Raw genomic sequence first — 13,680 nt, forward strand, 5'->3', positions numbered from 1 at the left:
GTTTTGTGTCCAACGGACCTGATCCACTGGCAAGTGTAAATCAGGAAAATATTTCTGACTTTAAATGGAGTTACTCCAAGTTACACCAGACCCAACACCTGACGTCTCCTATTTTTAGTGGTGGGGAAAATGTCATTTGTGTGCTGGGACCCTTGTGAAGTAGCGGAATATAAAATTCAGAAAACTTCAGAGTGGTGAAAATCCAAATCAAAGCCTGCAAATGCACAGACGTGAATCTATTTATACAGCGAGCTCTACTTCTGCTTAACCCCTGCAAGGAACTGCAACTCTCTTTGCATATTTGATTTTTCTCTCTCAGTAAAACATAGGCTACTTAATCTATTTTTGCTACTTCCTAACAGTTTCACTGGTGGGCTTCTTCCCTACGCCTTACATTTAGCTTTGATATCCGAGTGCTCTTTTGTTAAATTAAGGCAATTAATAAATGGAGACGTTAAGCAATCAATTTTGCCTGCATATCTCCACAGCCTTACATATGACTGGCTGTAATCACAAGATAAATGCAATGTGCTGATGTATGGTAATGTTCAATAATACATTCTCTACCAGGCTCAATTCATCAGGGAGTTTCTGGAGGGGAGGCATTCGTTATTGGCTGTCTCCGGACCTCAAGGATAACATTTCTGTCCTTTCCATTGGCCGCCCCGCTGCTGCAAGCCTCTTCCCGTCTTATTTTGATGATGAATATGAAGGCATGCTAAGCCGTGCTGGAGCGTAGCTCTCGCCGACTGCACTCCCTCCCCAGGCTCAAGGACTCAGGGGCTCCCTCGCTGCTTCCCCTGCCCACTGCCAGCAGCAGTAGCAGCAGCAGCAACGCCAAAAGTTGTGATGCTTTTCTTCACCCAGTGCTTTGGAGCTGTGTTAGATCTTATTCACCTGCGGTTTCAGCACTACAAGGCAAAGAGGGTTTTCTCAGCTGCCGGGCAACTTGTCTGCGTCGTCAACCCAACGCACAGCCTAAAGGTGAGTCAAAACATTTTTGCTCTTCTGACATCTTCTCATCACCCCCCTACCCCCCCACCCCCACCCCCACCCCACCCCCACTGGCATTTCTCTGCAGGGAATGAAACGGTGCTCTGGCAGCAAGGAGAGAGTGCTGTTAACACATTGAAGCCCTGGCAGAGAGGATGTTTGCATTGTCTGGCTGCATGATTCCCTTTGGAGCAAGGAGAAGCTATCCGCTGCTCCAAGCCATCATGGGAAGTCTCTGCTCCCCCTCCCCAAAGTTTCCTCAACCCTTTCACCTGTGTAATGAGCACGCATATTGCAAGCATCTAGGAAAAATGATTGGAAAAGTTAGTTGGATGAATTAATGTCCCTTTTTGCTGGAAGGATGCTGAGTGGTCTCCCAGGCTGACACCCAAGCACAGCGGGATGCTGCCAGGCAGTGGGGAGCAGGGAGAGGGGGGATGGCAGCAGAGGGGTCTCCAGCTGCTGTTCTTTTTTGCATTTTCGGGGGGGAAAGGCTGTTTCTGTCTCCTGAGGGGAGTCTGAAGGCATTCCTCCGGTGCTGAAACTGTCCTTAAGCTGTTTGCAAGGTGAGTCTATTTTAGGCGGGAGAATACATTTGCCTTAATGCAAAACTATTTATAGTCCCCATAAAGCATTTCTCTTACTCGCACAGCTCTGGATTTTCACTGACAAAGTGTCAACAGCTCCATCTATGCCAAAGCCCTGATGTTTGTATGTAGAGAAGGAGCAGCAGGGGGAGAAAGAGACTGGGAGGCTTTAATTACTTTATCACAGTAGTGAATGACCAACTTTAACAAAGTGGCTCCTGTTCTGTGGGAAGTCCTTGCAAACCTGACTTGCAATGCCACGCTGCTAGCCCGACACAAGCTTAGAAATTAATTTAATTCAGGACAACTTATCTTTGGCTCTGTTGAGGTCCCTGCGAGGAACTCGGAGTGGTTGCAGGGAGCATCTTTCCTGAGCTATAGGTCCCAGGGAGGTCCGTTGATGGGGTAAATCCCTCTTCAGAGCAGGACCTGTCCCCCCAGAATGGCAGATTTCCCAGAGTTGTATTTCCAGTCTCAGGCTGCACTCAGGCAGCAGGACAGATTCCCCACAAGGGCATGCTCAGCCTGAGAAGCGCAGTTGGCCGGGGCAGGCTCTCCCAGGGGATGGAGTGCTCGGGTGTGGGCTCGCCTCTCCCAGCATTGTGCTCCTCCACCAACACAAGCTATTTAAAAAAAGCACAGCCCTGTCATTATCTGAAAGGATCTGGCCATCCAAATGGATAAAAGAAATAGCCACATTCCTAAGTACATGGGGAGATTTTGTAAGTGAATGCTTCTGTGCTCGACCCCTTTTATGTGTCTGTCTCCCACTACTTTCATCTATAATTTTAATTATTTAAAAAAACAGCTGAGAAGGAAAAAGCTTGTTGAAGGTCACAACACAATTTCAGTGCCAGTGGCACTGTCTTATGAGGTCTCATAAGCACACAGAGGGGTGTCCACCGACTGCTCCACTGTACCTAGGATAGTCCTGAATTTATCAGTTCAGTTCTTCTCAAGTAGCAGATTTGCTGTTGTAGGAGCTGCAACATTTTACCTTCGAGCATACCAAAAAAAGCTGATGTTTCTGTTCCTCTCTTTTAAATACACAGAGCACTTCAGTTTATTAAAATCCCCTGTGGCCAACCTCTCCACTGCTCAGACCCAAAGCCCGGTAGAGAGATGAGCAATCTTGGTGCTGTCTTGGCAGCTCTTGAAAATAGGCATTGGATGCAAAACTCTCTTGGAAACAGATGACAGCCTCTAGGAAAAGGTCTGACGTGTCAGTGAAACCCCAGTAGGAATCATCTTGACCTGGCTAGGAATTCCTACCCCTATAGGATGGCAGTGGGAACCTGATGGCATGTGTTTCCCCACACGGGCCTGTTGAGACACCAGGCAGATGGACAAGCTGACAAGAAACCTCTCTGCTCTGAAAAAAACCCTCTGACTATAAAGTGAAATATGCTTTGAAGGTGGTCCCAAGTTTACCCAGCTCACATCCAGCCGGGTAAATGCAGCAGGCTTTAGCTCTGATCTGCTCTCAAGGTGTTCAGTGTGGTTTCCCACCAGTTCTGTAAGGAATGCACCACCACTTCGTGGCAGCACCCAGAAGTGATGCGTGGGTTGGACCCCTTTGTGCCCAGCACAGCACTACCGACACCCACCCACCAGCACCAGTGAGGAGTGGGAGCCTGTAGGCCAGTGCCAGCTGTCTCTGAGCGAGACACCTCACCCCCCCTGCTCTTGCCTAGAGATGAAGATGTAGTCACCTCTGGATGGCAAGGCACCTTGTCCAAAAACTGGTGTCAGAGACAAGCCAGATGAACTTGCTTCTTGGGGTGCCCATTTGTCCCCCACGGATGCTCAAGGAGAGGCTGTGGTTGCTCCCTTGGGCAGCCTGGAGCAGACACTTCTGAAGCTGGGACAGGGAAATCCCCCCCAGATTGTCCTGTATGCCAAACAACACCTGAGGGACCATTAAAAATGAAAGGGCCAAATGCATTCCTCTGTGGTGGTTTACAGTATTATGACTACTTTGATGTTTCATAGTCTATTATTTCTAGCTGGATCTTTTCAACTGTAACATTCTGTTGACAGCCCCCCAATCTATCTTAACAATTGACAAGTGGAGTGAAAACTGTATTAAGGTTCGCGGTCGATGAATGCAAGCCTGCTAGGTAACAAGGACTAGGAGCAATGTAATTTCTCTCCCTTACCTTCAAGCCTTCAATGTTTGTGCTTATTTCAAAATCATAAGCTCTTTGCAAAGGAATTATTTTATTCCCTATCTCCACAGCACCTGGGCAACAGGGCTCCTGGATGACTGGTGCAAGTGATAAATGACAGGCATCATATTCTGGTGTCATTATGCACGTTGACATCCCTCACATAGGTCAGGTCCTTGATCAGTGCCAACGGACATAACTCCATTAAAGTAAAATTGCAGCAGGACCTCCGTTCTTGCTCCTTCCATCCAGGGGAGTGCTCAGGGGTGGTGTCCCAGAGATCTGGCATCATGTAAAGCAGTTAGTGAGTGGCAAAGGGCAGGGGAACCCTGCTACCCTCCAGGGAAAGGCTGCAGCAGCTCCTGTTGTCACAAACCCATAGCTAGACCAAGGGAAGCCTCCAGTAAAGTTCTGTCAGCACGCTGTTGCTGCAATCATAGCCCAGACCTCTGACCATGACCAGAGCCCATCACTTATGTCTTCCTTTAGGAGAGGTCTGGAGGCTGGCAAAGAAGCACACACTTAGAAAGAAACCTGTGCCTTTCTTCCCACTGAAAGGCTCATTAACTGGGAAGGCTGATGAGTGATTCAGTGTATCTTAAAGGACAAGACAGTAAGAATGTCAGCACAGACACCTCTATTGATCTGCTGCTATTTTCCCTGGGCACGACAGGCTGACACAGGCAACTCTAAACAAGGAAAGACAATTTTGCAACCGTCCCCCTTCCATTTCGCCTCTTTGGCAGGGGTATGAATAGGCAGGGGCAGGGGGTGTTTTGGAGCCTCTTTGTACTTCTTGCCGCTTTCTGCTCTTTGTCCTCCCACAAGCTTCGCCAGGCATAGCAGCGGCACCTTACAATGCAGTGCTACACTGGGATCAAAATTCACTGGCAAAGCAGAGAAAACCACATATTTACCACATTACTATAGGTCACCTTTGCTCTTAATCATATTATATGCATTACCTTGTAACCTGCCTTCCTTCAAGCGTACAGTCGCCATGAATGTCTCCCCTTGGAGAGGCATGGCCAGGCAAGGGAGCTCCCCAGCCAAGTGGCTGCTCCCTCCAAGGCCATATTAATTCAAGGAGCACTGCTTATGTTACTGGCTGCAGACCCCAGCATGCAGGGAAAGTTTTAAAGGTGCTCCGTGCACATGGAAGAAGCAAGCAGGGTTTGATGGTCTAGCGGAGATGAGTCTCACTGAATTGCTGTGCATTTTCCCCCTGTTAGTAGCAATTCTCCCCAGCACTGCTAATTGCAGGCTGGGTAGAAGGGGAAGATGGGCGGTGTGCCCTTGCTCCTTAGTTGGCATCAGTCTCTGCCCCAAAAACCAGCGGTACAGGGCAGGGGACAGCAGTGCAATCACAACCCAGATGGGTGCCGATGCTTTTCAAGGTGTTGTGTATGGCTGGGTAAACCAGATCTTCTTCATTCAAGAATTTTTACACACAACTTTAACTCTTTGGAGAGTATGAAAAATGTTTTTGTAAAGAGTAAAAAAGTGTGTCTACAATGCTCTTGTAAAACCCACCCATCTACATCTCTGTAGGACTTCAAGAAACTCATTGAATTACAAAAAGAAGCATATTTAAAGGAGGGCATAAATAGTTCAATCTTACAATCAGAAAGGGTTGTAGCATGGTTTATGGGCCAAGCTGTCTTCTAGCTGCTTTCTAAAGTAACAAGCAAATCTGTTCTGAGTTAGGGAAGGGATCTTAATCCTGTTATAACAGCTTGGCTCCGTGCGCAGTGGCCAGCCAAATAGCATTGTAATCCACTTCATGCCCAGCAGGATTAAAATGCTACGGTGCATTATACCCCCATGAGATTTATTTATTTGTTTGGTGCAAGGCAGGAGAGGGTCTGTGAAACCCCTAACAACCTCCAGACATCCTCTGCCACTGTCTCAGCCCAGACATCCTCAAATCTCCCATGCGGGGCTGTGATTTGGGGATCTCAAGTGGCTTTTGGCCCCAATGTCCAGCAGGATCATGACAGCTGTGGCCAGAGGGGCTGCAAAACCCCCTGCTGCCTGCAAACTCAGGCTCCTGGCAAGGCACCTGGGTCCTGTCCCAGCTGTGGACCAGGGCTGTGCGAGCACTGGGCACCTCAGGCTTTCAAATCCTTTTGCAGACATGTGGAGGGAAGCAAGCTGCGTTGCTCTGCCGCCCCTGCTTCTGCCCTGCTTTGGTTTGAAAAGATTTCAACGAGCAAAACTGGAAACCAAGCTGACCTCAAGCATCTGGGGAGCTTCCATCTGTGCATCCACAGCTGCCTGCAGATGTGACCATAATGGTGCTCTGCAGAGGCAAGGCAGAGCATGCTCTGGCAGTTGTCCCTGGTGGCTCTCCATCAGCCACTGCCTGGTCCCAGGGACTCCCCTGTCCTGTAAGGCACTAACCTTGTGCCCACAGACCCACACACCAGCACAGCCCACAGGACGGCAGCGCAGGGTGGTGCGGGCTTTGCTCCAAGCACGCTGCAAAGGAGGGCAGCTCAGAGCTTCAGCGTGGTCTCCCAGAAAAACAATTCCGGCGTCTTCTCCGTGAAGGGAGAGGGAGGGGAAGAGCTGCCATCTCAGAAGTTTCTGTGTTAAAGTGCTCCAGCTTCCTTCTCCCCACCGCCCACCCAAAACCCACTGCAGAAAATTAATTACCACTGTTAACTGGCCCTGCCTGTCAGGCTACAGCTCTGGCAATGGGATAAAGTAGGTAAGCATTGGGTCCTTTCCTAACCACGTTTCATTTTGAGGGTGAATTTCAGTAAACCCAACCTGGCTGCAGGATGTTTCAAGTCAGATGTTATCAATGGAAGACAGTGCTGTTATTTTAACATTAGAGAAATGCCTCTCCCCTCAACAGGGTGTTTGGCCACAGGGCGAGGAGTAGCCATCAGACACCAACACATACAGCTTTGTAATCCACCCACTCTGATGTGGCTCGGTATATCGAGAATTTCTCGGTGCAGCCCTTTGGGTTAGACATAACCACCCAGATACACCCCTTGGGAGAAATGCTGCCCCAAAGCAATTGCTGTGGCTAACACACGGGGTGTGGAGGAAAGAGGACTGTTTTAATATAAGCCTTGATTACATGAAATGAGTGCTGAGGTCTCAGTCTGCTTCCCAGTTAAGTCAACCCTAGACATTCTCACAGCTGGCATTAATTAGCACACGTTGCTGGTTGCCTCAGGTAGAGAAGCTGAGCACTGAACATGGTCCTGCAAACCTCCCATGTTAAAAGGACCCAGGCCAGGTTTCCAAGCATCATGAATTTTGCCTCAAAGTCAGAATTTGCAGGGAGTATACATTTTTGTTTCACTGTTAAGATCGTTGCCTGGCATCAAAGGCATCCCAGCACACTTAGCTGGGGCGCCCTTGGAAACTTCCTTTTTTTCTCAGAGACAGCCTGAGGTTCTTAAGTGATCCAAGAAACCGAGTTTAAAGGAAGCACAACGAATCCCAAAAGCTCCAGTAAAGCAAAGGAAAGGAGCTGCTGTGGCTGTGCCCTGTCTCGCTGGGGTTTCAGCACTTCATACACCATAGAAAGCCCACAAGCCTTGTCCTGGCTGGCTCAGAGCTGAGACATTGAGTCCCTCCTGGCACCCCCAAAACTTTTCCATCACAACAGGCAATCAGCGTCTCTCAGCCTGATGCAGAAGAGGGAAAAACAGTGAATCGTGCAATTTCACAGGGCAGGGAGGATGACAGGGATAGTCTTGACCCAGCTTTACTGGGGCCTGAGCGAGTCAGTGAGGAGCATGGGAGGACACAGCCATGCTCTTCTGGCTGCACGAGACTGAGGTGGAGAGGCCTACTGCTCCCCTGGTGTGCTGGGAGCAATGACCATGGGAGTGATGATTGTGATGGGCTGCCCTCAGCACCTCTTGGTGGCATTGTCCCTAGCACAAGTCCCTGGCACAGCATGGCACAGTGTGGTGCAGAGCCATGGTCCTCCCTGGAGCTGCTGAAGGTGGGTGCTGGGAGGCACATGAGCCACCAAAAAGGAGAAAATTCCTTTGGAGAGCTGAAAAAGATTTAGGTAATACCCTTGGCCTGCTTTTGTTGTGATTTTTGCAATAGAGGCGAACAGAGCTGAACCACCATGTTTGGCTGATCTGGATCCACCTTCTGATGGAGCTGGAGAGAGCCTGGTCCTGAAGTCTCTGCTTGGCTCTGGCTGAACGCAGAGCGGCAACTTCGCAGCCCACCTCTCTATGCACATACTGTATTTGGAAATGAAAAGCATGGATGCTGAGACATTAAACAACTCATCAAACTGCATTTTCTTTCTTACCGTAGCTTTTCTCTTTTTGTTAAGTACCTTTTCTTGTGCGCTATTGTTCCTTCTGACCCTGCACGTTCCCTGCTATACCATAGTCTTAAATGATAAGAATCGCCTCATCTGTCCTTCAGTAACCTAATTTTGGGCTTTTTTTAGTCCAGCTGAAAGGAAAGCATCACTAATTTCACAGCAACTTTGGGTCTCCTATTTCCCTCTAAGATCTTTCAGAAGAAATCACAATCATTCAGTCCTCCACTTGTTTGGTGCCACCAATTTCCCTATTGCTTTAAAACGATTGCCAGCAAGATGAGGAGGGCTACAAAAGGCAGTCCGTGTCACCACTTGCAGGTGCAGCTGGTGAGGAAGCCAAGTGCCTTACATACCGACAAAACATAATTGCCATTGCACACTGGATCAGGGCGGGAGCAGGCAGGTCTGGCTGGAGGTGTCACAGCTGCCTGTTGTCCACTCAGCACAGTGAGCCATGACTATGATCCCTTCACCAGTGCTGGCAGAAGAGAATATCTTCCCTGTGCTTTGGTGTGGTGAAGCAAATCCACTTTCAGCTGGAATTTAAGCTGGTGGTCTGGCATGCACGCTGCCAAGGTAGGCACATGTCCCTTCTGCTTCTATGCTGCAGAAGCAGGCCGCTGGGCCAGGCAGTGACCTCACGTGGTTTTCACAACCTCCCATGAAGCTCTTACCCCTAGAGATTATTGAGGGCTGTGCTGAATGGCAAAATTTCAGTTGTGCATGGAGATATCCTGAAAATTGTTCTGGGTGACCTGCTGCTAATAGCCACCTGCAATACGTCTGCTCAGCTCTCCCACAGAGCTCTCCTCCAAAGAGGAAAAAGCATCCTGGCACTGCTGATAAATTGCCTGACACATATGCAGCATGGAATTTGAAGCACTTTATTTATTTAGAGACATTTCTGAGCATCTTATATAACATTAATGGATTTATCTTTAGCTCTCCCCTTTAGTCTCAGCAACCACGTGGAAGTGTCACTGGGGGACAATGGCAGAGACCTCTGAGCACTTTGCATGTTTATTTTGGTATACTTTTTGTAAAAGGTAGAAATATTTGAAACAACTTTGGAAAGGCATCAATCAGGTATTTCCACACCATATGCAGTGCTTTCAGTTCTATTCTTTTCTTCCAGGGCAATTTCATCCTGAGCAGATCCAAACTGAAACCCCTTTTCATTCCATATTGGCCTCCCCAGTATAAAATAAATCATTTTCAGAGCCTTAGTGATGTTACCAGTAATTTACACATGGAGATACTGATGTAGCGAATTGCTCACCAAACCCTGGGAAATGCATGGCGGAGAAGAGACACAGATCCCTGTGAATATCTTAAACACAAGATCACACACTCTTTCACATCAAGTGCCAGCTGAAATGGGAAGAGAAACGGAAATGGAGCATAAATGAGACATAAAAAGATGAAATTGGTAACATCCCCTTGCACAGAAAACAAACACTATAGATGAGCAAGGAGGCAGATGCTATGGAGCAGAAAACCACATCAGCAGCAGATGAAAATGTTCTTCTACTCTTACGGACTGCCATGTGGAAAATAAGCAAAGTAATAAATGTGAAAATGGAGTAAATAGCCACTACACAAGGATTACATAGAGCAGCTGGGGTAAGAGGACAGTTATGGTCACCTTCAGGCTTTGTGGAAATGACAGGCTGAAATGGAAACGGCAGGATGGCAGCAAGTGGGCTTATCACAGTAGTGCCCTGAGCTCAGCGAGACCTCGCCAGGTTCATTGTCAAGCATGTGCACAGATTCAAAAATATGTATTTTTTGCAGGATCAGACCCTTTCTCAGACATACATATTTAAAAATAACCAAACTTGATCCAGTAAAAGACCGTATGGAAAACCCGCTGGAGTCCAGCAAACTTATCCATCCCTTCTAAAGAGCACAGGGCAGACTGAAGCCATCTTCCTCTCTAATAGGGAAGTGAGCAGGGATGTCTCACCACTGCGTTGCTACATCTGCTCAGGTGAGAATACCTGACTGCGTGCCCGCATGTGTTATCTGCTGGTTGGACCCCCATGGTGTGAAAAGGCACATTACAGACCAGTGGGGCCAGGCTTTGCTTGTGGGGCAGTACTATGAGTTGCCTGCTCGTACCACCTGAGAGCTGAGGACACCTCTGTGGTGCAATATCTTTTGGAGTCTAGGATCAGTGAGATGTGTTGTCCTCAAAGGAAGACTGTCTTTCTTGCCACTAACAATCAAGGAAGCCAGAAAACTAGCTTGGGATGGATGTCATTTTTGTCCAGCTGAAGCTAGATGAAATTAACTCCACAAATACGCTACAGTTTTTCTGACTTATGCAAAAGAATATCCAATCAGGATAATTGTCTTCTTAAGATAAATCCAGAAAATTTGGGCACAGTAACACCAAGTATTATATTCACTACTATTTTACGCAGGTTCAGGTAAGACAACCTGCTTTCCACTCCCCAAAAACAAGCTCTGAGGGAGTTTTCAAATACAGCAAAATAAGGTCTGGACACATAACTGCAGAGTGAGAGCTTTCAATTTATTTCTACTACAAGGAACTTCTCATCATGCAAAAAGTAGGGAATAAATTTTTGAACAAAGTGACAATGGAGAATTTCAGGCAAAGCAACTGAATAAACCATAGATGCTGTCACCATTGCCAGGCAAGACAGAGGGGCAAAGGGGTTCTGGTGGACAAGCTGGATGTGAGCCAGCATTGTACCCCTGTGGCAAAGGCCAACATCATCCTGGGCTCTGTTAGCAGGACTGTAACTTGTGAGACCACGTCCAGAGTACAGAATCCCTGGTGTTCCCTGCCACCGAAAAGGCACTGAGGCAGAGGAGCGAGCCCAGTGAGGGGCACCAGGCGGGTCAGGAGGCTGGAGCACAGGATGGGGGAGGAGAGGCTGAGGGCTGTGCTGGCTCAGCCTGGGGAAGCGAAGGGAATTGCTGTCTACAATTAACTAATGGGACTGTATAGAGAAAACAGAACAAGACTCCTCCCACAGATGCACACTGGAAAGGAAACAAGGACTAGACATAAGCCAGAGCAAGGGATATTTTGACTAGATATGACACAAAAAGTCCTTATCGTGGGAGTAGTGAGGCACTCGCACAGGCTGCCCAGAGAGGCTCTGCCATCTGCATTCTTGGGGATTTTAAAACTCGATGGGACCCTGGGTAACATGAACTATCTTTGCAGTTGACCGTCCCTTAAGCAGGAGTTGGGCAATGTGATGCCCAGAGGTCCTTTCCCACCTGAATTGTTCTGTATAATACCAGTTTATGTGCAAGGAGGGGGGCAGTAGTACAAGGGTCTCAAGTACAACCATTGAGTGTTTGCATCAACAACAAGCAAGCCGAAGTCATATCAAAAAGACATATCTGAAAAGAATGAAGAAGGCAAACAGACATGTGGGACACACTCAGGAATCCTAGGATCAGCACAGGAGACTGACACTAGCCAAAAATTATGAAGCTATACCAGTTACACAAGTATCCAGTAATTTAAACTCATCAGAAATGCAAATCCTTATGGTAGCCCAAAGCCCATAGATATTACCAGCTAATGAAATCAGTCTGGATTGGAAAGGAGGTCACTGTGGCAGATAAAGGATGGCAAAAGACAGCAAGACATACTTCAAAATATGCTTCAACATAAGCACTCTTATTAGTAATTGCAAGCAATATGAAATAAATTCTGAAGGGGAGAGGGCAGATTGTTCAACATCTATCAGAAAAGGCTTTGCACCCCAGAACAAGGGTAAACATGCTCCTAAAGAGCGCTGAGTGGAGCAAATAATGTGGAGCAAGTCACATGGAGCAAATAATCCATTTGGATAAATCTGCCTTTCGTTCTCCTGATTGGGCTGGCTGCCAGCAGGACAAACTTTCTCTGGGTTTATTCAATTAACTGCTTCATGATTACTTTCCCCCTATGGCAGGATTCCTAATGCTTCAGACCCGCTTTTTGGCCTGTGAGCTGTGTTAATTAGCTGTGCAAAGAGGTACAAAGCAGAGAGGCTGCTTAGGTAATGTCATTTCTGTTCCCTGTCTGGATTCTGGGTCTGCTCTAGGCCGGATGGAGTCTGTTTCTGTTTGTCTTTGATCAGTGACAGCCAGAGGTCCTACACAGGTTTTGGTGACTTGGAATGAGATAGCATAATTAGAGGTGAGGAAACACTGATTTATACAGACTTTTTTGCCCAGATCATGGTTTGCAGTGTGGAAGTCTGTGGGTGACCTGTATTTTGTTAGCTGAACATGCTGCTATCCCACATGACTTTGTCGATCCCTTAAAAGTTGTCATTGCCCTGGTGCAGGGGCAGCAGAGGGGGAGACAGAGCTTGGTCCTCACACCACCTCCAAGTCTTGTCACAGGTCTTTGTGGGTCTATTAAAAGAGGTTTTATTCATGTGTCAGACTGAAGAGGCAGCTGAAATGCAGGCACATGTTCCCCTTTGCTGCCTTGGCTGTGGGAATGTGACTGCCTGCAGCGGCCGCGCAGATGCTGGGATCAGGAATGTCCTGGGCCACCCTAACAAGCTTCACCAGACAATATCTGACAGGACCCTGAAGCATTGGTCCTTGGAAAATGTTTTGCTCATTTTTAAGGTTTGTTGGCCTGGGGGAGATATTCACATTTCATTTTCTGTCCTCGCATTCCTACCAAATAGTTGTGATGTGATCAGGGGCTTGTCTGGCTCATTTGGTTTCCTCTCTGACATCATTCTGGCAAAAGTTTTCTGGGGACCTCTTTGCCCTTGTTGAGTCAAGCAATATCCCATATAAATATTTGCCTCGAGACAAGTACTCAGGTTTAGAGCTCTCATTATCTGTGCTTTTGGGTGTAGGTGAAAAGACACGTTTTCCACCGCCACACACCAGCCTCGGCAGAATGCAACCCAAAGAAGGCAGCAGTGCAGCAGGAGCACGTTTTTTATAAATGGGGGGGTGTTTACCTGCAGACAATTCATGGTTATGCCCAGGTCAAGATTTAAAGTGTAGCAGGAAAACTGACACAAATGCTCAAAGTAATTCACCGTTGCTTCATCTGGTTTCCCACTTACAGCCAAACTGGAATCTTTCATCCAGTTCCTGCCTGGAATCTCAAGGACCTAGATCATACAGGAAATAATACAGCTTTAAAAATAAAACAGAACTTGTAAAGGGTTTCTTCTGCCATAGAGAATAGTTCAAAAAAGAGACTCAGAAATGCTAAGGTCATGCAAGGTTGCACAAACATAACCACTGGTTTGTAAATAACTGATTATAAAGAATGAATTTTCTTTCAGGCTATTGGTAAAAGATGAAGGTGCTATCAGAAAACAGATCTGAAGCCAGCTTAATCTTCAGGAGCTTCACAAGGCAACTGGAGATAATTTAGTGTTGCAGCTAAACACAAGATTACTGGTGAGGTATCTTTTAAAAAAATTTAAGCTTGTAATGATTTTTTAAGAATAAGCCAGTGATCAGAAAACAACATCCCAGTTCACAGATAAATCCAGACTGCATCTGGGTATTTTGCCTATTTGCTGCTTTAACTAAAGCAACTTTAATTTGCCAGAGGCCAACCAACAGCCTATAGCAAGAGAACGCAGTCTGATGAAGCAGATGTTGG

At 47.2% G+C, this 13,680-nt stretch overlaps 1 protein-coding gene across 1 annotated transcript in view; it reads left to right on the plus strand.

Annotated features, from left to right (window-relative positions):
* Positions 1–693: 693 nt before the first annotated feature.
* SIAH3 (siah E3 ubiquitin protein ligase family member 3) overlaps positions 694–13,680 on the plus strand; it is a 47,771-nt gene continuing 34,784 nt past the window's right edge. Inside the window, exon 1 of the mRNA XM_056329040.1 lies at positions 694–984. Coding sequence (XP_056185015.1) covers positions 850–984 — 135 coding nt within the window. The 5' untranslated portion in view covers positions 694–849. The remainder of the gene's footprint in view (positions 985–13,680) is intronic.

The sequence above is a fragment of the Falco biarmicus genome, chromosome 2 (assembly GCF_023638135.1).
Source record: "Falco biarmicus isolate bFalBia1 chromosome 2, bFalBia1.pri, whole genome shotgun sequence".
In the NCBI taxonomy this organism is placed as follows: Eukaryota; Metazoa; Chordata; class Aves; order Falconiformes; family Falconidae; genus Falco; species Falco biarmicus.